At 39.8% G+C, this 24,890-nt stretch overlaps 1 protein-coding gene across 9 annotated transcripts in view; it reads left to right on the forward strand.

Annotated features, from left to right (window-relative positions):
* The window catches only part of LOC126869185 (dystrophin, isoforms A/C/F/G/H), a 439,586-nt gene that overhangs the window by 315,674 nt on the left and 99,022 nt on the right, over window positions 1-24,890 (forward strand). For all 9 annotated transcript variants that reach the window (XM_050625398.1, XM_050625397.1, XM_050625396.1 and 6 more), the window contains one exon: window positions 24,594-24,766. In XM_050625398.1, coding sequence (XP_050481355.1) covers window positions 24,594-24,766 — 173 coding nt within the window. The remainder of the gene's footprint in view (window positions 1-24,593; window positions 24,767-24,890) is intronic.

A 24,890-nucleotide genomic window follows, 5' to 3' on the forward strand; every position in this document is an offset into this window, starting at 1 on the left:
GCACGCGTCTCACCTTCTTCCATACCAGACTGTTAACTGAACAGTTTACATTCCTTTGTTTTCGAGACGTCGCGCACACATTTACTTTTACACACTGATATTCACATACAAGTATCGCTACTACGCATCTAACCTAATCTAGCACGTAAAATTATACATATCTCAATAATTTCGTCCCGTTGTTCGTTCGAGATCGTGAAGAGAAATGGAAAAATTTGTCTGATTTAATTGTTTCAATTTTGATATTTACAACGCGAAGTCATATTAGTCGTATTTAATCAGTAATTTCCAGAGTTTAGATCGGTTTGAGAAAGGTTCATGAATTAGTAATAAAAAAATGATGTTTTCTTTAATGTGCTAACAACGCGTGGAAAGTAGAAAATGGATGCTCGACGTAGGGTGACGTTTAGAGAAGAAAGTGCTCCCTTAAAAGGTGGCGCTTGGTGAAAAAGTTGGTAACACGTGAACTCTTCGAGTTTCTAGCTTTTAACCTTTCAGCCTTTCGAGCTATTGATCTTGTACCTTGAACTTTCCAGCTTTCAACATCGCAAGGATTGTCCTCGATTTTCGAGCTTACCGCCTTTTCAACCTTAATCTTCCAGCTACTCGCTTTTTGTTCTTGAAATAATCCCATACAGGAAGGATCCCTAAGCTCAACGGTATTACATCGTTATTTCCTGTACCGACAATGATACGTAAGATGACAGTACTGGACCGTACAATAGCTCTCATGATTTCAACTTAAAACTGATGAACACTGTAATACCCAGGACTAGAAAATTAAAGGGAGAAAGTTAAAGACGCCGTGGAGAAATTTAGCAATAAAAAAGTATCGCAAAAGATATAACGTTGATAAAAAAAATTATCACGAAGACACTGATAAAAATTCAGCAATAAGAGAGTATCGCAAAAACACGAAAAAGAATTAAAAGTAGCGGTAGAAGAATGCTGGAAAAAGGTTTACAGCAATAAAAGATTACAAGAGGAATTCCAACGGAGTAGAACAGTAGAAGGCAGTAGAAAAGGAATTCCAACGAAGTAAAACAGTAGAAGATAGTAGAAAAGGAATTCCAGCAATAAAAGGAGAAAGGTATTTGAAAAATAACAAAGTACTGATTCTAAAAAGCGAATTTTCATGGTAAAAGATAGCACAAGTATCTCGAAGGGGAACGCTATTAATTAAAGTGTGACCTGATTTTAACCCAGATTTTCCTCTTGCTATCCTCGTCTTAACGTCTGTTACGTTATAACCTACGTAAATCACGGGGGTTACTATAAATTTCCTAACACCTCCTTAAAATTGAATAGAGACATTCCTTTCGAAACGACGGTCGAAAGGGACGATAGGACAGAAACAATTGCTTTAACGGAAAAGTTGGCGACTCTCCGAGCAAGATATTAAACACTAAGTATCCGACGCGATAGCTTTTCTTTAAAGTTCCGTAGAACCAGAAGAGAAGAGAGGTATATCCCGTCCCCTTTCGCGGAAAGTTTAATGAATTTCCAGGCCGGTCGGGCGTTAATTAAAAGCCTTTTTCTGAAATGGATTGCACGTTATCGCAATGAATGATTGTACACGTTCATTCTTCGGGCCCTTGACGGAGGTCTGGCCTGTCGTCGTCATACGCTCCTATAAGACAAGCAGCTTGTAGTTGGGAAAGGAGGCGAGTTGGAACCGTAATTAATTAAGTGTACGATAGCTCTATGCTTGAAAATGTTACAGCGGGCTCAAAGCTTGACGTTATTGCGCCGCAAAATGGATCGGTGAAAAGAGAGCAACGATATGATGGATGGCGATCGTATCGAAGAGATTCTCCGACCGTTTCTACCCTTTTTATCTTTATTTACACAGGTCTTCGATTCCATGCCTCTCCTCTCTCTCACTCTCTCTCTCTCTCTCTCTCTACCTTCTTTTTTTACTCTCTTTCAATCTATCCTGCTCTATATGAAGCGTATAAAGAGTATGATACGAAATCTTTTCATCGCTTCGATCCCTGCTTTTGTCGGATCGGCGTAATGAACCGAGTAAAGTTTTCCCAACGATGCCCGGTTGTTGCTGTTTCTGTTGGCTAATAAAAAAGAAAATTCGAAATTTCGCTCGAAAAGAGTGAGTTAACTTTTGCATTACCTCGAATAATCCATTTGGATACGAAGCAGGGAACGTCCACGTCGTTCGATGAAATTAATCCAGATTATTCGCAGGATATATCGTGGTTATTGTTTAAGGTTAACGAGCGTCCAGTTTCCGAGTGTTAACATTATTAGTGGGATGAAATGTGGCCAGCGTTGATGACCGGCTAAGCGAGTAAAAAGCTTGCAGAGAGGATTACGTAAACTCGGTCGCGTTTCTCTGACGGCGAGGATCACAGATTCAATCATGTCATAGAACTCCGACTCTCGTGGCTTCTCCTGCGGTTATTCTATTTTACTCACCGAGAATCGGAACACGGAACACCGTTACGGCTAATTACGAGCGTAATGAAGAGTATGAATGCAAATTAAAACTTGGTAGACCGTTTCGCTTGCTCCGTTTTATAAAAACCTGCTAGTTTACGCTGGCGTGCGCCAGGAATTATAAAAATCTTACTGAACAAACGAATCGATGGTAAAAAGATAAGAATATTGTCGTTTAAACATTTACAAATAACGTTTATATCGTGTACGTTTTTCTTTCGTCAAATGAAGACCAGCTTGACGTTTGAGTACAGTGGCGTATCGGTGGCTGATCGGTGATTGACTTATACTACTGCAGCAAAATCTTTTAGACTTGAGCGACGATATGATTGATATTGCTGTTCGTAAACGATCAAATAACTCTCGTTCCTTGCTTTGCCTATTCGATATACACGTATTCAATGTGATACTTGCGAAAGTTTTGTAAAAATTGTTTACATCGAAAGTAGTAAAATGAGAAATATCGAAGACGAGAAATACTAACACGATATAACAAACGTACAACGAAGAAAGTTTCGAAGAAAGAAATTACAAGAAAATTATGACTCTGTATAAATATGACCAACGCGCTCTTACGATTTGGAACTGTAAGCCGAGACTGACCTCAATGTCTATTTCTCCTAAAACTCCCCCGCGCTTAGACAGTCGTATGATTCGCATGTTCACGCTGGAAGGCAAATACGACTGACACTAGCTGGTCCGATTCATCAATCGGTACCGCGAAACCTCGTAACAATTCAATTAACCGTGTCCAAAGCTATCGCCGCTAATTATAATTCCCCATAAATCCAGCGTCGAACCGCGAGATTCCCGGCTGATATTTATCGACGTTCGCGGATCGGTCGTTCACCCTGTTCGCGGGGGATGAAACGATACCTTTCGAGCACCCTGTTCGTCTCGTGACGTCGCCTCGCCGCTGACGAGAAGTGTGCCGTGCCACTGAGCGACGCCGATAAATATTCATGGGCACCAGTCATGCTTCACACACCGCTATCTTTCTCGGTCCAAACATGGTAGATCCGAGTTTACTTACTCGAAGCGGCTGGAAACAGGTACAAGGTGGCTGAATACGTGACGAGGAGTCGACACATTTGTCGGTTATGGTGGCCACCGTGCTGATGCACCCTCTTCCATCTAATACTCTGCTGATTTCGCACCCATCGTGACAGATGCGGACAAAGTTGGCGACCGCGCACGCCACCGTAGATTGCGTAGATCAGGAATCCTGAATGGAATCGATTATGGTCGAATAGGTCGATTATGCGTTGCAGAGAATTAAGAGCACGACGAGAATTATACAAGATATTAGTATTATAATTGTCAGCGAATATTCGAAAATTGACATATAAATTAGCAGAGAAGGAATATCGAAGAAATTGGTTAAGATATAACATTGGATTAAACGTAAGAGGAAGATTAGATTATCCAAAAACAGGATCATCGAAATGGAGCGTTGAAGTATCAGCTGCTGAGAGTTAGTTCTTAATTAGAAATCGGTTTGGAATGAGTTAGGAGTTTCTCAGAAACCAAGGAATTTAACGGAGTTGTAGATTTCACGGACTACGAGACATTAACTTAGTAGAGGTTTTGGTGAAGACGTGAAAATGTTGCCGGAATGAATGCGTTGCGTTGATGAAAAGCGTGGTTCGAGTGGCTTGTAGTTGCGGAAGTTATTCGGTGAAATTGGGACGGTTAAGATACGTAGCGTTGCGCCTTTTTTAGAATATTCGACTTGAAGTCTAGCGAGTTAGAACATATCGGCTTTCTGTACTTGGCTTCTACATTTTGCAGGAACATATCGTATGTAACTTTTCGCAACACAAATAAAAAAAGAGCGAGAGAGAGAGAGAGAGAAGAGAAAGAAAATGTCGAACAAATCGTAGGAAAGTTCTGGAAAAATTGAGATTCGAACGCTAAGTTGTGTACATTTTTCACTCGACACGAGCACGAAATTTACTTAAGAGAAACAGGGAAAGCTGTGATTCTACGGCGAGTATCTCGTGCATTTCTCTCTGGAAAGAAGAGAAAAAAGAAGATACTGGGAATAAATAAGCGACGATGCTGGTGGAAAATCTAAAAACTCGAGGTCGATGCCAAGGGGACGGCCAACTAACACGGTGGCTCTATCGCTATGGCAGAAAGTTCCACTTACGTACAGCGTGGCGAGCGAAATGAAATTCGTACGAAGTTCGTCCCGTGCTCTCCGCTGGAAAATGAAAACGTTCCGGCAAAGTGATAAATTGTAGCGCGAGTAAGTGGCGTTAAATCTGCCCTGACCAAAAAATCCAAGCCAACTGCTCGGCCGGCTTCTTCTTCCGTTTCTTAAGAACATCCTTGCGATATCGTGACGGTGAGAAGCAAACCAGGATCAAGAGCGTTAAAATCGTTTGAATTTTCGAATTAGATTCGAAAATTTATCAATCAAATTGAGAAATTCAAATGAAATTGTCAGAATTTGAGATATCAAGCTTTCTAAATATTTACTGAAATATAAGCAGCGTGAATGGTGCAAAGGTTATCGATTTTAAACTGTGATAAGTAGTTCATCCAAATATTCTTATTTCGAAGAGCGGACTTACTTCGTGATGAAAATAATATTTCATGGCAGAAACTATGTTCGATTGCATCGAACGATCATCCGTATACCAAACCGTACATGTATTATACAAAAGGTTTGGTTCGAGAACTATGGATCTCATTAAGAATCAAAATCCGCCAACATTACCGAATTTCAACTTGATAAAATATTTCCAAATTTCGAATCAACGGACATAGAATTAGGCCAACGAAAGAACAACTTGTTCGTTTGACAGCACGATCAATAGACGATCGTAGGAAAGGTGTGCGTTCGGTGGACGAGAAAGATACGCAGAAGGTTGGCTTTGAGAAACGGTGGGAGGGAGGGAAGGATGAATAGAGAGGAAGAGACGGTAGAACGGAAGAGGCATATTTAATGGGCATTTACAAGAGTCACGTAGGCGAGCGGTACGCGAACTGGTCCGCGCGGAAAACGCACAAACACTCGCAGATGCTGACAGGCACGTCGGCTTTTACGTGGCGCTCGGGCTCAATTGAATTCCGTGCTGCCTCGGTGCCGGCCGTTTTAGTCACTATTTATTCTGTTCGAGTACACGGTAATGCGATCGAGGCCTATTACCGCCGCGGATTTTCATTTATTTGCAAACTGTCCGACCGAAAAACGGATCGAGAACTCGCTTCATGGCCGATTCGTTTTCAACTACGCCATCGTTGATAAGTAGCCGGACATTTTGATCAATTTAGAGCAAAATCCTGTGAATTTTATCAAAATATATAACTAATGCAAATTAACGATCGGAAATAGCATTTGATCGTTTCTTACGGGACCGATAAATAATAAATGGAAATTATTTCAAATAGTTTACCGATGGGACGCTCTAATTGAATACGTCATTCGTTGATGCATGAACTGCTTTTAATTATGCGTCTATCCATCATTTCGTAATTAAATTACGTCCTGTTCGTAAAACACATCAAGCATCCGGATACTTTTTGAATGTACTTTTACATCGTATAGACACGTTACGACAAAATCCACCTTGTCTTTCGAGTTCTCGCAGATGAAAGGATATAAACTTTTTTACCGCACCTCGTTTCTTTTATATTCTCTTCAGCTAACTTTTGTCGTGGCACGTGACGCGTAAGGAAATTACACGCAGTAATCTGGAATTGAAATCTGCGGATCAGTGTTGGTTCAGTAACGCGCACAATTTTCTACTTCTCCTCTCATATGATTATTACAAACCGCCGTATACAAATCCCTAACAATACCAATGCATAACGTTCAAGAGACCAGCCGAATATTTTTACTACAAATGAGAATATTCGTTGAACGACGATACTCGAACGACATGACGAAACGGACGAACTAATTAACAAAGAAACGTTTCGTCGAATCGACTTCTCTAACTCTCTAATTTTTAACTTCTCGGAGCGTTAATAAAGCGAATTCGTTTCGCGCGAATAATCGTTGACGCTTTTTTTCCAAGTGATCGCGTTAATAATAGTCTGCCTTGAACGAGGAGCACCCGACAGGCACACGAGTACGGGCGCACGTGCGTTGCATCGAGCGCTGAATTCGTTGAACAAACAGCGTGAGATCGTTGATTCGAGTTAGGCCGTTCCTCCGGAACATCAATGGGGCGTTAATTCGTCGACTGCTTCGCCGTGTACCGGCGTGACGTCGTTAACGTCGCTATACCGTGACGATTGTGCACGGAACAAGAACACGGCCGGATCACCGACCCGTTAATCGCTGTCAAATTTCAAAATTCCAATCCCTGAAATTCTGTCCCTCGTAGCACGCTCGCTCTCCCTCTGCCTCGACGAGGGCATAGCTCGCGTCGACAATTGCCATTCAAATTCCCTCGTGCATCGATCGTTTGTTCAACTTTACTGTGACCCGTAATCAACGCGATTTTGATATTTGTTTCGACCAAGTGTGGAGTAATTTTGGCAACGTTAACAATTTTATGAAACACAGTCGAAGAACGTAGAGTTTGAACGATAGAATTAAGATGTTAGAGCACTAAGATTGGCATAGTAATACGCTAGAATTATCGTATTAACGATAGACTTATAGCCTGTGTTGTAATTCTTACGACGTAATTAATATATGTTTAAATACGTTAGAAATTAAAAATTAATAAGTCGTTGAATCGTTACTTTTGTACTGTTAATTAGAAATTAATACTGCAAATATTCGTGATAATATGTACCGCGAGAATTAGCAGAATTCTATGCTGACTGTATTTTAAATTGTTGATATGGAACACACGGTAATTTCAAACCACTGTTAAAGAAAGATGGAATTATAAAGTATAACCGTGTTACAGTTTACCGTTACCGTTGCGAGAAACAGTAGGATACATCTGTTGCAACAACTTCGATTGATCATTGTTCTGCTGATGATGGATTCGAATTCCGAGTAAATTGAAAGAATGGTATCGCGTTTCTGTGCTTCCTTAACGCCTTCGCAATATGTATTTTCAACGAGATCTTGAGATAGAATGTTGCGAGATTCTACAGTTGAGACATGAACTAGAATTTCGAATTTTCTTTCAAATATAAGAAAATCTATCGTCTTCGGAATCATTGATAATTGGCCTTTCTTTTTTTACACTAACTACAACGAAACGTAATACGCAAATCATCAGTGACAATTAACATATTAATTCTTTTTATTTCGCTTGTATTTCACACTTAGATACAAAGCTGTATCACCAGCGAGAATATTGCAAACGTAAGTTTTTCCTTTTAACTGTCGAAGAACTAAAACACGAGATATAAAAAGGCAAATCCAAGTTTAATTATTCTTTATACCAGCGGGCTGAATTATTCATTTCACGCGTGAAAAGATTAACACTCGTCCATGAAATGCAATAAGTAGAACAAAATATAAAATATAATAACACCAAAGGACAGGAAAAACTGTGCGAGCTGGATAAAAGAGTAATAACGAGCAAAGTAACAAGTTACATCCAATGCAATTCCATTTCTACGAATTTACTTATTGAACGTCGCAATGCCATACCACACGACCAACAAAATTTTTTAGCTAAAAAATTCTACTTGTACTCGCATACGCGTCGACCTAAATTCCTCCAAAAAAAAAAAAAAAAAAAAGACTGAAAGCCGCTCGAACAACGTAACACGGGTGTGTACGCGCAACAAATCTTCGAATAAACGTTTACGACGGGTTAAAAGCTCGAACAGTGATATGCCTCGTCACCAGCTGGTAAACTCGAGCATGTACATAGCAGCAGGCAACCAGAACGATCGTAATCCAAAAGTACAAAATCGTATCGTCACCGACCGATGTCCGAATTTCGAATACGTGGAAAACCCTGGTATTGATCCGTCGTTGCTGCCGGATCCTTCCCACTCGGATCGGTCCTTCTCGTTCATTAGCCTTTTACCATCCTTCTAATTTTTTTACGGGAAAGCTCCGTTTCCACGTGACTTCTAATCTGTAGCCAGTTGTTTTTTCTTAAACGTTTCTAATTCCTCTTTCGCATCCCCTGTGTAACGACAGACGAAGACCCTTCAATTTATACGGTTCTTCTAATTTCGCTAATGGCTTTGGACGATGAATGGAGACTGGACACTTTTCTTCTTTTTTTTTTTCTTTTTTCGAAAATGTTTATATGATTACAGATGAACTTATTGTGACAGTACGTAGAGAATATCTCTGACGGCGGTTGGTGTTATAATAAGAAAATTTTCATTGTAAAAGTTTAGAATTTATAAAGCTGAAGCTATGAAAATTTTGCAAGGCTGTGTCTATTTTACGAGGATATCTGTTATTGCTAAAAATGTTCGACATTTGAGTAGCCTGCGGTATGGAATTTCGCGGTAAAGAATTAAGAACGCGTGTATCTAGAAGAATATCTGGAATTATGTAAATAATATAATAATATCGTGTTAACCGTAAGTCTGAACGTCGAAATCGATATTGGCAATTGTAACGAGACCGGGTAGAAACTAATCAAATTGACAATAAGAAGAAAATCACGTTCGTAAATATAAATTCTCTGAATATCTATCGAGTACGACCTACCAAAGCTGGAAAGGAAGCAGATATTTTTGAAAGCCGCTACGTAGTGGTTATCGGGCGAAGATCCTTTTGCGAAGTAGCGTGATTTTTACGAGTGGCCGGATGAGATGGACGCGAAGCGGTCGGGAAATTGACGAATCGTAAAGAGCATCGTTCTGATGGCTCATAAAACCGGCGAACCCGTCGGTGACAGCCGTTCGGTTCTCTGGCGAAGAAAGTGTTGACCGTCGATCACGATCGTGAAACTCGATCTAATGGTTCGTCGAAGGAAAAAAAAACACTTTCGTGGTATAGCTGGTCAAATCTCTCACTGGTCGTCGATATACGATCCCTGGCGTTCGGAAAATATCTCGCTCCGCGTTTATTGACCATCAGGATCACTCACGAGGGCTTATTCTTTCCCTGGCGACGAATGGAAAACCGAATTTTATTTGCAGACGCGTAGAGACAAATGAATATTAGGATTTCTATCGAAGATTTATCTTTTTCCATGCGTTTGGTCGGTGTATTTTTTAAAGAAGTCATTTTGATGTTTCAAAAAAAGAAAAAAAAGCATTGAGTTCGACGGTGTTTGAAGGAACGTATTTTATAGTCTTCCCTTTTTCTCCCCCTTTTTTTTTTTTTTTTTTTTTTTAGAGGACAGGAAATTTGATTTTAGAGGATGCTGATAGTTTCCCCGGTCACTTGACCGGACTTTGGCCCGACATTTCCGCGATCTTTGTCGACGTTCCTTCGTGAAACTTTTCCCGAGAACCTCGGCTACGATTCCGGAGATATCCCGAGTATGCGGTAGCTGGTACACGATGTCCTGCGTTCCATCTCCCGAAGGAAGTTTCATATCCGATATAGACATGTTTCGCGCTAACGCCTTTTCGTCTATTTGCCTTTGACCCCTTGGAAATCGACCTCCTTTGCGCGGGAACGAAAACGTATGAAGTTTCTTTGGCTCCAAGGAACAACTATAGGATCCTAGAAAATTGGATATTTCCTTTTCAGTAACGAATGCAAAATTTCAAGAAATCCAGCTTGGAAAATTAACAGATTTTTAATCCCGGTCCTTGGAATCTTCATATCCAGAATCTTTGGAATTTGCCACTTTTCAAATCCAACATCTTTCGCGTTTTGAATCTTTACGATTCAGAAGCCTCGTTAGAATCTTCAAAATGCAGAATTCTTAGTATGCGATAGTTTCAGAATCTAAAATCTTTAAACTCCAGACCCTTTCGGATTCAGATTTTTTATTAAATTCGGATCACCCAGTAAAGCAAACTTTTCTACGAAGCCTACGATGGAAAAAAATCTACGTCCTTCAAAGTCGAGGCGCAGAGAAGATTATAAGTACAAATTTCGCGGTAAATCCTGTTGGAAATTTTGGACGAAACGGGAAAAAAAACAGAAAAGAAGGTACAAAGGAAGAAAGAGAGGCCAGTTTTCGGTACTTTGTATTTAACCGAACCACGAGGTAGTTGGGTTTTGATCGCCAATGGGGATGAAGCTGGAGCGCGACGATGGCTGCTGCGGCGCTCTCTAATCGTCCGCAAGCCGCTTAACCCATCCCTTGTTCCCATCGGCCTCTTTCAGTAACATTACGTTGGTGGTTGGTACACCAATTTCTCTATCAGAGCCTGAACCACCGGTATTAACATCCGCCTCGATCTTCTCGTACGTTGAACAAGATTCTCGTTGACTGCACGCGAAACAAGAGTGAAGCTAATACGTTCTATGAGAAACCTTCTTCGCCTGCGTAATGTCTATTCCTAATATTTAGAATGAAGTTCCGCCTTAACTCACTGACATCGAGTTTAACTTGAAGGAAAATTGAGAGCTATCAAGAATATGGTAGCAGTAAAAGATTATAGGAGTGTTGTAATTTCTTGGTGTAGTTTCATCTTTAGATCTTTATACATTAAATATTTGGATCTTTACAATTCGTTTTGGAAATACCATTGATATATGTATATAGAGTAAACTGAACTTAACTTTGCCTTGGTATAGAAGCATAAACGATTCTCTGACGAAATACAATTTTAGTTTCGGTGTCGACGAGCTTTCGATCGATCACCTCCGACCTCTTTACGTCGATTTCTCAATTTCATTGTCCAATTATATGATTAATGTTCGATTCTTGAAAGAAAAAAAATACGATTTACCTCCATAAGTTCGATTGTCAAGCGGCAATGCTATAGATAATAATAAATTGCAGGGTAAATTAAAAAAAGAACGACAATCCTTCCAATATTATCTCTTTTCCGTAGCCTTCTGTGATATTAGAAGCTAATCCATATACGTTCCAAATAACTAAATGACGTTCGCAAACTCGGCGCACGTAATAACCGAAATTCGTGGAATTGTTTCGTTATTTGTCAAAACGTTCGACGAAAAGAGAGATGCTCTTTCTGTCGTTCGTTTCTCTGGCAGTCACTCGTCGCGAAAGTTATGCCATGTGTTTTCGACAGAAGACAAACGACAGCGGCGCTTCTTCCGTACGGTTTGCAGCGGTGCCATGACATTTAGATGATATTAAAATGAAATTTTCTCCGCTGCTGTCCCTGCTTACCCCGCCAGAGGGAACAAGGGCAAGGGAAATGATTCTCGTTTCAGTTTTTGACGAAGCTCGTGTGACAGGCTTCGCCCTCTCGTCGGGTCCGAAACGAATCGAGACGAAAGCAGAGGGGGGAAAAAGAGTGCCGAACCGTGGACGCCGTTAATGGGTTCCGTCGACGACCCGTAGCTTTGCCAACCCCTATCCACCGACGATGAGAAAAAAATGAACGACGCGTGTCTGGTAGTCGCGGGGAAACCAACCGAGTGAATGAAAAACCAAAGTCTGACGTATTGGCGATCTTTTTGATGTTGAATTAATTTTTATTTTGAGATTTGGAGAAAAATATCGTGCAGCTACGTTTCAATGTTCGAGGAATATTTTAGAAGCTTAGGGAACGTGATTTTAAAAATATATTTTAACGTTTGAGGCATTGAACAGGTCTGGATTAAACACACGCTCACTTTCGTATGGAATATCAATTTATTAACCGAGTTAACTGATAATTAGGAGATTGAAAATCAAGCCCAGTTATGACAATTTTACACTTTGCAATTGTAGATATAATATCTTTGTTAATGAAATTGAAACGGTAAGAAAAGTTAACAGATCCAAGTTACACGTTTCTATGTTATGTCTCGTAGTTTTTAAATAAATATCCAATAAGCTGGAGCTTATGGAACGCTTGGTCGAATTCACAGACGTGTAAAGATTAGAAAAAACTGATACATTTATAATGTCTTGCGTTCTTCTTTCATTCGATTTTTCTTCCTTTCTTATTGTTCCTAAAAGATATCGAAGTTATGAAAAGAAAAGAAATAATAAATAGAATCGAGGAACTTGCGAATTATCGGGGAAGTGGTAGTTTCGCGAACTTTTCTTTGCTTCGTGACAGATTTTTTTAATCCATCATAAAAGCTGCCATCCGACTTTATCCGAAGAATATACAGAGAGTTTCTCGTGATTGTCACAGTTAGTCGGAACAACGAAGAAATCTGCATCGTTGAAGGCCCTAGAACTCGAGTTATTCGCCGGCAACTTTTCGTTCTTTTCGTCCTCCAGAAAGAGACTTTTTCCCTCGTTGAGTCCGCGTGAGGCGAAAAAGTGACGACGGGACTCCCTTCGAACTCGTTTGCAAGTACGACATTCACTTTGCATTTCATTCGCTGGAAATTGTTATCAATCTAAAGGGGAACACACCTTATGCTTCTGAAAATTCCCACGAGCCGTCGGGAACTTCGTTTCAAGAAATAATATTCGATTTCGAAGCGAAACGACGCGCTAATCTCGGATCGAGTTATTGTCTCGCGTTTCCCAATGCCAACGGTGCAATTCTCCAAGGGATAATGGAGTTTCATAAACGACGAAAGGGGTCTCGAAAAATTTTCTATGAATAGATTTATATTTCACGCGAATATTCGTTTCTTCTTTTTTAATTCCACTTGGTTTTATCTTCTCGACGAAGATAAGAAGATTCGAAAAGACAAAGATTCAGGTTTACGAAAGTGTTAGAACGGACAATAAGATGGAATCATTCGAACGAAGAGAAAAATCAAGATTTATCTTTCGAACATCGTATATTTTATTCAGACTCGTTATCCTGCTCATTTATCTCGAATTAAATCTACTTATAAGTATCAAAACGGTTTAAAGAAAAGAAACGATTCTAAATGAGAAAAATACTTCAAAAATTACCAATCCTTTGTATCGACACTTCGGAAAAATCTTCAACCAATCAAATTATTTTTCAAATGTCCATCATTCTCGCGAAGAAAACTTCGTATGTTTCCTAATTCAAGTGACGAACTTCGGCTATTATGTAAAGCTATACTTTCGACGATATCTCATCGTAATCGATGACTACTAATCATCGTAAAAGTATTATACGCTTGACTTTAGTGGTTTGTTATACCTTTTACTTCTTCTTACTTTTTCCCTATTGCTCGTCAACTTGCAATTACTTTTATCACATGTATGATATCAAAATGCTCTTGTCCATTAATTAAAAAAATTAATTAGTAAAAAAATCCTCCGTCATACATTTTCAATAGCGAGGGATCCTGCTCGATAAGGAAAGAAGAAAATCAGTGGAATTCGTTTCTGTCGACTACCGCGTGAAACGTAGCTAAATTATTTGCGGTTCATCGGGGATGTGGTGACAGGGTTGAGGCCTGATGTTTTACAAATCCGCCTCGTTACTTACCACAAGCTGTTCGTTCGATGCATTATTCATCCCCGTAGCCCGATTCCGCGTCTCGTATATTTTATTTTGATCGCCACCAGAGTCTCACAGCCTCGTTCCAATCGGGTCCAGGAAGATGGCTCGCTTTCTAATCCGACAGAATGCGCCCCTATTCCATTCTCGAGGCCACATTTTATCCAGCTCTCGCTTCGAGAAAGGAGGTGGACACGCGTCATTGATTTCGTAACAAGATAGAGAGTGCTCAACCCTCTTTCGAGCGCCGTTTGTTCAACCCCTTCTGGGATAAAGGGATAATTTTTCTTCGAGGAATTGGATTCCACGTAACAATGGCCAGGACGTGTGCCTGACACGATGCGTCCTATTCGAATCCTGCAAGAACTAATCGTTTCTCCGGCTGAAATCGATGGCTTTTGTACCTCTCTATATGTACCTGTGCTTCACACGGGTCAAAATGACTGTTAGATAGTTGGTAATTGATGTTATGAATGGAAAATTACGTAGCTCGACTTGCGGTTGATTTTCCTGTTCAGCTTCTGTAGTTAAAATTCTTTCTGTCTTTTAATTCGGTAACATGGCGAAATCTAGAAAATAATAGAAATTTTTATGAGAAGATCGTTAGGTCGTAAGTGGGAAATTACGCTGTTAGAATTGGAGCGCATTGTCTCGCTGACTTTTTCATAGTTGGAATTTTCTTTATTCTTTAGATTTCTAGTCTGAAATCTAAGAATCAATAATAATTGGAACGGAAAAGACATGTTACTGTTTATAAAATAGATAGTTTCCTATAAGAAACTGAATAACGTTCGTGTAATTGGCAATCGTTTGTTTGATCCATCTGGGGATAAAGAAGCCAATTTTTCTCCAAGGAATTGGATTTTCTCTAACAATGGAGTCGATGTGCTCTTGACGTTGTGATGTATTTGATAGCACTTGTATGAGCTAAGAGTTTCCCTTTGGATAAAAACGGATGGAACCTTGATTGTTCGAACCAAACTCAACTGAAAATTGTATTTACCGCTTAAGTGAAAACTAGTAAAAAAAAAAAGAAAAACTTAAACAAGACCTTTAAAAGTGACTGAAAACAAAATAAAGAATAATAACTATACACTCGAAATGTCCAGCATTTCAGCGTGCGACTAAAACTTCTCAGAAAATCGTCGTCCCTGAATAAATTAATTAATACGATCCAAACTTCCGCTTCGTTAAGCGCGTAAATTTACAAAACTGAAATCAGTCCCATCAGAGTACTATTATTTTTCTTTCTTCTTTCGCGTTTACACCCAGTCACAATTAAGTGCAGCGAGACGTACATACAATTTCTTCGTCTTCAAATTCGTCCGCGAATTTTTCTTCGTAACTTGTGCAATGTTCGACGAACGTTCAACTCGGCACCCAATCTCCTACCATCGACGACAACCAATAGAAACGCCGATTATTGACAAAAACTGGAGGCAAAGCGTTCCGAGTGCTCATTAGCGCGGCTGTTTAAAATGTTGTTTGCCGATAAATCGCGACACGTGTTCCTGGATTTTTCTGTTGCACGGCTATCGGTCAGCCGTATGAAATGCACGCACGTATCACGCGACACCCGTTCAGACAAGATCCGTGTGCAACGTTTAATCAGTGATCGATAATTCGAGCAAATGCCGTGGCATTTGCATACAGCTGCTGCGTCGATCACGGTGAAAACAAGCGCGTTAGTCGCCAAACGGAGTGCGTGGGTGAGAGGGTGAGAATTACGAGAGAGAAAAATGCCTGGCACAGTGTGGTGGAACGAAAGAGGACGCAGGAGGATGTGCGAGGACAGCGGCGGAAATCCGTGCGTGTATTTATCGAGTGTCGAAACGTCGAAATCGAAGAGAGTGAACAGGTAAAGGACGTGGAACGTTGGAGGAGAGGGTTGGACAGTTGGGGTGATGAGGGTGGAACTTCCGGGTACGTAATTACGGTGGATTATCGTGATAGTGTGCGCAAAGGGGGCACCTGGCCCGGGGGGCGTGCCACCCTTCAGGGGAACCTCCCTCGGGGAGCACGTGGCAAGCAGAAACCGGACGACGCACGGTATATCTACATTTCCTACATGCTGCTGGCAGAACTGCATCTCTTCGAACAGGTAAACGCCTATGTTTGATCGTTCACGACGATACGTTTGAGACGAGCAGTGATTATCTTTGGTTTATCTTGCGGTTCACATGTTATTCGAAATAGGTAGCTTGAGAGATTTAAAAAAGAATATCTCTGTTATATCGTAGTCAGCCATTTATGCAACGTTGCAACTCTTAAATCGTTCGTTTTAGTTTCTATAGATGTAAATATTATATAATTTATTTTGAAGAGAAATGAAATGACAGATAAACAGACAGGGAACTCCTAAGTGAAGAAATTATTAGATCCAAAAAATTGTTTCAGTCTCTCCGGTGAACAGAATCTAATCGATGATAAAAAAAAAGCTTGTTTATTGATTTTCTTTTTCCGATGTTGAACGAGACAGTAAAATGTATAAATAACAAAGTAGAATTGCAGAGTTTGTTTATTTTTTTTTTTTTTTTTTTTTTTTTGTGTACTATAGAATCATCGTAGACGATGACGTGGATACGAGAATCTACCTTCGAGTCAGCAATAGCTAGGGCAATTAACAGAAAAATATTTTTTCTCAATAAGGTTTGTTTGCGATCTCGTGTAGAGAGAAACGATCCTCTCAGCGGGTTTCGGAAAAAAAAGCGGCGAATTCAGTCATTTTTGCGAAGCCGCGTCGGTGATTAAATGAAAAAAGGTATGAATCACTGGGAAAACAATTGGAAAACGAAATCCAAATGGAACGATGAACAATTCGATAGAGAAGTATATCCAGTATTAGTTCCATCGCTTGCTGAACACACTCCATTTCCATTCGAAACTTTCGATCTACTAATCTGATCAAAGAGCCAACCATTCGAAAGTGGCGCAAAGTTTTCAATTTCACCGGTGATTTCGAAGAACCATTTTGCTACTACAACTACATGTACGAAACTGGAAAAAAAAAAATGTTGAAAACCGACAGGGGGCACACTCGATCCTTTGCAGTCCGAACAGCATTTGGAATTTGATTCCAACCGATTCATACTCGATATTTTTACAATCGATGATACATTTATGTTACGTAGCACGTATCTTTATCGAATCCATTTCTAACAAGAGATAATATGATTTACACGTTACAACTATGAAGAATCGAGTGAAATAGAATATCGAGTTCAATGTTATTACGTGTTTTGGACTACAAGAGATTGACGGTGTGCTTAATCGATGTCGAAAAATTAATACATTATCGATCATAGGCATTGGAACGTTGCTCTTATTCGCCAATTATCTTACAACAAACCTGTTACTTCGTTCCCATCATACGCGCATTATATAATAATATACGTACAATATCAAAGAAAGTAAAAGTTAGATCTTCTGCATAAATATAGCCATTATGCATCCTAACATTTATAACCGGCAAAGCAACTTCGTATCATTATAATCATTACGCTTATTATTGTAATAAGAGAAAGGTATCTCGCGATAGCGACAGTCATAAAATAATGAAACGACGATTTATTAACGATTCGCAAAACTTCCGCGCAAAATCATTCAACGACGCGACGTGACAAACCGCTAAGAAGGTTGCACGGCTCTATGTGAATGCCGTTTAGGTCGTCTCGTCCATAGATCACGTAAATTCGCCGGCTTTGTCCCTGCGGAGTAACGCCTCCAAGGGAAGGAGCTCTCTCAACTGGCGGAACAGTCGAGGAATCTCGGTATACCGACGGGTAATCGGCAATTCCCCGTTAGAAATCCTCGCCAGCGTGCACGTCACCGACCGCCTAAGTGTCAGACATTGATTAAGCTTGACACTGCCGATTAAATACGTCACGTGGAACAGGCCGCTTCGAAAGACGAAGCCCCTCTGAATTATGCTCGACCCTCCGTCGTTTCCGACGGAATGGCTCGTCTTCGTATCATGTAAAATTTTCATCGTGCCCAATGGGATCGATTAAATTTTAGAGAATTGACGCGGATAAACGGCACGACGTCGTTGCCATATTATAGCAACGGCGCGAAGCTTTTAGCCGCTTTTACATTTTCGATAACGGGATTGCATATTCGCGTGCACCGTTCGAAATAGAATTTTGTTCAATTTCATAGCGATTTTCCACGATTTTTACTACGATGTCGCGTTGCTCGTCCGTTTTGTCAAGCTACAATGAAATTAATCGAAACTATTTAATAACCGTGCAATTGAAACGTTTATCGTGCGTATAAAAGAATATCGCCGAGGATAGGAATACGCTATCAAACTTGCACGGGATATTAGTTGATGGTGAAGACGATAAAATCTGCATTGTCGATTGGAACGTATTCTACAGGAACGATGGAGATTAAAACTAAAGATCTTCGAAGAATCGAAGGAGAGATAAATGAAATAATGGTGAGAAGTAAACTCGATCCTTAGGGGTAGAAAATTGCAAGTAGATAATAAAACGCGTTAGTTCAGAAATCATTGAAGTTCGACGAAACTTTCACGGTTAGTCTTTAACCGTGGACCACTGCGCGACGTCGTATTGCTCGTCTGCGCATAGATTGATGTTCGAAATTGCTGGAATTAGAGTAAAAAGGAAGAAAATTCCTGTGAACGACACAACGAAAAGACGAACGGGTAGCATCGGCGGAAGCCACGTCGCAGAGAGCTAGCAATGCTAAACAGTTGGCAGTGGAAATTGAGGTTCGGCAAGGCTGGAATCCTGGAATCCGGCTGGAAAATTTGACAGGGATTTACAGAGAGTATTGCGACGCGAATTTTGTTTACAGACCTCTGGTTTGAATTCGATTATCCAGCTTGAGTAGCCGCAGAACGTTAATACGGAATATGTATGGAGTTTGCTGAAAATGTCACGAAAATTGGACGTATATGAATGAAATTTAGATGAACGGTCTAGAAATGAGAAACCTGAAAGAGAATTATGCTTTGATATGACTACAATTAATATACAGTACATTGTCTGAATTAAACGAACAAAAGGACGTTGGTAATTCGAATCACAACCGCCATCGATGAAGTCGCCAGGCGTAACTAAAATAATATTATTAGCGAAATTTGTTTATTCAATTTTCTCCTGCGGTAACACGTTTGCTAATAACTTAAAAGAAGGAATATTTTATAAGCGAAATTATATCTGATATTAATAAATTCTTTTGAGAAGTTGTCTGACCATAAAGGTTTATATCGCTTAAAGTCTAAGCAGGACTTTTTAAAACTCTGTTTCTCTGTACGATCTACCTCTTGTCGATTCGCAAACGTTATTGCTTAATGAATCATTGTACGAGACAAGCAAGATATTAAATTTACCCTCGCAGGACGAGGATAATAATAACAAATTTTTATAGACTCGATCACAGCAGTTTCCTCTTTCGTTTGATTTAAGTCGATCGTCATACGCACTGCAGGATGATATAGCGATAAAACAACATTGTTTAAACGTGTTAGGTGCTACGTGAAAGAATTTGAAGCGTCGTCAGCCGATCGTAAATAGCGTAATTAACGAAGGAAGTCGTTTGTCTCGTCGCGGCTCGGAATATCTCGGCTCGTTACGTGTTTCGCGTTCGATGATTGATGGAACGTGGATATTATTCGCGAGGCGGCCGCGTAACCGTGTTTTCCTTTGGCAATTACGTGTGTACGCCATGTGTTCGAAATATTATCAGGAGCCGCAACACCAGGCAATAAAGCGATCTCGCCTCCCAGACGTAATATTACGTCCTTGGCATGGGAACAGGTAATATGCTTCTCGCTTCGCCGCGGGCAAACCTGCACTTCGATTCGAGCGTAAGGATTCGCCGCTCTAATTGAATCGTGGCCATACAAACGCACGCGAAATTGATTTAATTACCGATGTTTGCGCGGATCGTCACTGAGATAATCGAGCAGCCGGGTCATTTTGTGACTCGTAATTTTTTAATCGCTGTACTGCCGATATTTTGCATTTATGGAATATTTGAAACTGTAAAATACGCAGATTGCAAAACTAGTTGGACGCATAAAGAACGGTCTATTAAACACGTGATATTGGCAAAGAGAATAAGCTGTAAAAACATTCTTTTTTTAATTTTACGTTCTTAACTATATATATATATACCATTTTGTAGCTTTGTAAAAAGGAACTTGGAAGGCGATGAATTAAAAATCCATATTCACAGAAATTTCTGAGCAATCTGAAAATTGTTACGAAGCTTTCGCGTAACCCTCGGAGTAATTAAAAATTTGCAACAATATCGCGAAACCTTCTGCAGTTCTACGAATCGTCACACTAGCCTCTAGAGTATTACAAGAATATTACGATATTGAAACGATATTGGAACGTGACGAAGTATTCTGCTGCGTTTTCAACGGTGTCGCACGGAATACTCCGTACATCTAGACTTTCACGTGAACTTCATTATCAAGCGTCTCGACAATTAATTTCCTGTATATATGAGTTTAAACGAAGGATAAAATCACCAGCGAAAATCTTCCGAGTCCTTCCTTCTATATTTTCGCGAAAACTAAAGTTGTAGAGAACGAAAGGAAAAAGGACAGGCGGAGGAAAAATGGAGCGATTTTATCGTTCATGACGCGCCATCGATAACGCGCTATTTGCGTAATTGCAGGGCGGTTGGTCCGATAAGAAGCACGAGCGCCGTCGACTGGCTAAAAACCCTTTACATTTTGCGTTTTTTCCAGCCCATCTACCCATCGAATTTCTTCTAAACGCTTCTTTCTTCTTTGCATCGGTTCACCGGGGTCACTTTATACTCACCCATTACTCGGAAAATTTAATCTGCATTGAAAGTGCGCCGTTAAGACGGCGTATCGTATCCTCCAGCCTCTTCGAGATCGATCGATATCCTACGATGTGATACTTGATTGGCAAACAGCAGAAAAGTGTTAGCTTTCTTCTCTAAACTCTTTTCTGCGAAATAGAACATTATCGTAGAGAATTATCCCACGTTGTAAAGAAAGTATAGCGTGCAAATTTCACTTTTCCTAAGTACAGCAGTTCGAGCTGGATCAGCGAATGAGATTGGACGTTGATCAGGCAATCGATCGCTTTTTGCATTTTCTGCATACATATACGGATAATAGAAGAATAAGATTACTCGTTGTTTACGTTCACGACTGGACAAAGACATAACAATTTTTCTATCGTTTCACACATACTACATTTCTACGGTAATACAAAAAACAACGCAGTATAATAAAATGGAGAATTTTCAACGTGTGTGAACGTTGGCGTATACTCGGCCGACGATTAATCCAACCACAGCTATCAAACTTCATCGTTCAGATATCTGGTGTTCCAATTAAACGTCACCGATTCGCACTTTCGACCAGCACTCTGACGAAAAGCGTTTTGATGGATGTACCCCGACGCTTTTGAAACAAGTTCCTTGCACCGCTGCACATCGTGTACCACAATATTTGCCATCTATGTTTGCCGCTCTTCCTCTCCGGTGTACAGGTTGTACCGTAAATTGTGGACGCAACTTTACCGCGTCGAACACGTAGGAGCGATAAAAAAGCCATGCAGCAGCTGTTCCACTATACCAATCAATTCCAGATATCTTGTTATTTTTACGACTGTCGATACTTTTTATTCCATAATTCGTTTAAATCAACCTTTTTATCATTTTATTGTGCAATCTTTTAAAAGAAATATCAAAAGGAACGATAGGATTTTTCAAACATTTCCAGCGTGAACGATATTTCATTAGATGATACAATGGCGATCGTAAAAAATTCAAATACCTTTTACAAACTAACAATTTGCGAGCCAACGTTTTCCATCTGAAATGGCGAACAGTCGGTTCTCCGAAAGTGTTATCGCCCACATAAATTCCGCCGGAGCTGTGCATCACTCTCGGTACATTCTCTGCCATGGAATCGTCTACGTTTTATGATGCAACCTTTACACGCGTCAACTGCGTTGATTCAAGAGAGATTCGTGTTTGGAAAAAATATCTCTTCCATAGAATTCCTGAATTCCAATAGTTTTGGCTTTTCTAACTGGAAACTTCAGTGAAACTCAGGGGACCCTCGTTTTAGAACTCGCAGTAGCCCAGAAATCACCGATTACTTCATAGATTGCCAATTATTTTATGCAAGTTCATATTTTTTGAATATAATTTAAAAAAAAACCAAGATAGGAAATTTTTTTACGTATTAAATATCATAGAGAATACTACGCTTTAGATATTTTACGTATTTCTGCATATTCAAATATTTATATATTTCGCATTTTCAAATTTCCCCATAAACTCGTAGAAATGCTCAGTCTATTATTTAGAACGCGAGGTCATCTTTTAATCAAACTCTTCGCTGGTTAACTATTCGTTTATAACTTATTTATCATCTATCTACAGTAAACTAGTAGAGTCGCAAAACGGAGATGCGAAACGGAAAACAGCGTGCATTCAATTCCGGAACGACTTTCAATCTGTACTTGTTTGAATTATAGAAGTTAACATCCGTGGCCCGAGAAGAAAGGCTATTGAATTATTGTCCGCATCCCCCGTAGTGGAGAAAATTCGCCAACAGGATGGAACATACGAGTGGCTTTCTTTTCCAACGAAAATACCCTCTCTTAGGCTTTTGGATATTCACCGATTCTTCTTAACTCCGCTGTGACCTGAATGTCTGATCGTCACAGGATGACATTCCGTCTGTTTAATCATTTCTTACGACAGATTTCATTGTGCGTTAGGGGTGGTTTTTGGCGAACTATACCTTCACAGCGAATGGAGAATTCATTGTGAAGGGGATGATTGTGAATGGGGAGGTTCGTAGGATTTTGAGGGTAGTTTAAAATTGCACGGTTAGAACGTTTGGATGATTCATACGGTTTCTTTTCGACAGTCGGCTTTAACGGAATTGTACAGTAGTTGGATGATCATCCCTTAAAGCTAGTCTCGTCGCTAGTTTCTATTTGAATCGTGGATATTCGCCGTAAGAATATTTCCTCGACACTTTTATGGTACAACCAATCATTCGTATAGTATTTATACGAACGATAAATTGTAAAAAGCGAAAGGATGTTCCGTTATTTTTGAAGGATCTAAATTAACTAACTAGATACTACTAAATTTATTAAACTGTAAATGTACAACATGTACAATTTAGTAACATGTAGTTACAGTCGCAATTTAGTAGCAGGTAGTTACAGTTGCGATTTAGTACGGTACGTATTATGCAATTTAGTATAGATACAATTTGGCAAAACGCATGTACAATTTAACAGTAAGTGCTTCAATGTGACGCCATACTTTTTTACTTTTTAGAATTTAGCCTTTACATAAACCATATAAATTTAAATTCCAAAACAGAGAGAGGCTATACATCTTTCGCTGTAAATACCAATATATACACAGTATCCATAAATAAATTTCCATAAAACAGTGTTTCTCCTAAATCACCGATTGCATCTGCATCGATTTTACGATGCACGAGAAAGGAATGGAAAAATGTGAAATCCGCTTACGGCGAGTAGCAAGTTGCAGAAACGAAACCATGTTTTACGTTTGATTTTGAACGAAAATTTTCCTGTTCGGATCCTGCTACCTGTGGAAATTGCGTGGAGTATATAGAGCGCGGGGCAACGAATATTTCTTAATTCACTTGCATCGACCTCGATTTATTTTCATCGGCGCACGTCAACTGTGGACCCAAAGCTTGGACGTACATGGGGAACCCGGCATAAATCACTTCTGGCCAAGCGTTCGCCGCAATTCACGTCATCACGATGACGAAACACTGTTCTCTTTTCCCCCTATTTTCGGCGTATACTTTCCACAGGGTACTCTCCCGTCGAGAAAATCCCAGGGCAATATTGCGCGAATTCTTGAAATTTTCTACGTCGAATATTTCACGCTGACATGGAATGTTTCTTCGATAATAACATCGTTCGTTGATCACGAGATATTTTAACTAGTGGCAAAATTAGCTTGCGCGATGATTACGCAACGATCGTAAATTTCATCGTACACGGTAATTTGTATCGATCGCTTTTTATTTTATATATTGTTTGTTCTTAACGCTTCTGTATACGCTACGCTATGAAGTTACGCTTTTCGCTTGTGTTACAGTTGGTTACAATGTCTCTGTTTGAAGTTCCGTATCCCAGTTCAATCCTGCACAGTTTTGATTAGTTTGTACGAGTAACGCGTCGATCGACATTTTTGCCACTTCTGTTTTTCGTCACGAGAATACGAGAAATGGAAAAATTTATTTGGGTTTGGGAAGCGTTGTCCTTTTCATAGGCACAACTTAATTTATTACAGAAACCAAACATACAATACTGATATATACGACAATACTGATCGTAGAAACGTATTAAATTAAACAAACGTTCAATTTAGCGGAATAGGAGCGATAGTTCTCGCTAATTTTACTAAATTAATATTTACCAATAAAGAGAATAAAAACAATTCTCAATTGGCATCATTGTGATCATGGTGACTACAATAATTTGAATTAATATTGAATTATTTATTTTTAATTGTATTAAAAATTTTATCGATAGCCTTCGTCGCCTACAACGCACAATATAAACTGTAACGAAAAACGTACTAAAATTCTACGTAATATTTAACCTATGCTCTTCGTTGTACATCGTCTGAAACTAAAACCCATTGGTACTAATTGAGGATTGACATTAACCATTAAAAATTCAGTTCTTATATAATACAAAATTGGCAACGCTGGAAGAGAAAAATTTACGTTACCTTTTGTTTGGATGTTTCAGGACCTGCAATCGGAAATCGAGACACACCGAGACGTATACGCATCCCTGAATGGTACTGGCCGGAAGCTGTTGAGTTCTCTGGCCAGCCAGGATGACGCGGTTATGCTGCAACGACGTCTGGACGAGATGAACCAGCGATGGCATCACTTGAAAGCGAAGAGTATGGCGATAAGGTAAGTGACGACCGTACCGCTTTTTCTCATTTCTTTTTCTACTCTCTTCCCTTGTCTCCATTATGGTTCTTCCATCCTCCTGTTTTTCCTCTATCCTACATTATCCGTTTCTTTTTTCAATCCA

Source organism: Bombus huntii, chromosome 9 (assembly GCF_024542735.1).
Source record: "Bombus huntii isolate Logan2020A chromosome 9, iyBomHunt1.1, whole genome shotgun sequence".
NCBI classification, from domain to species: domain Eukaryota; kingdom Metazoa; phylum Arthropoda; class Insecta; order Hymenoptera; family Apidae; genus Bombus; species Bombus huntii.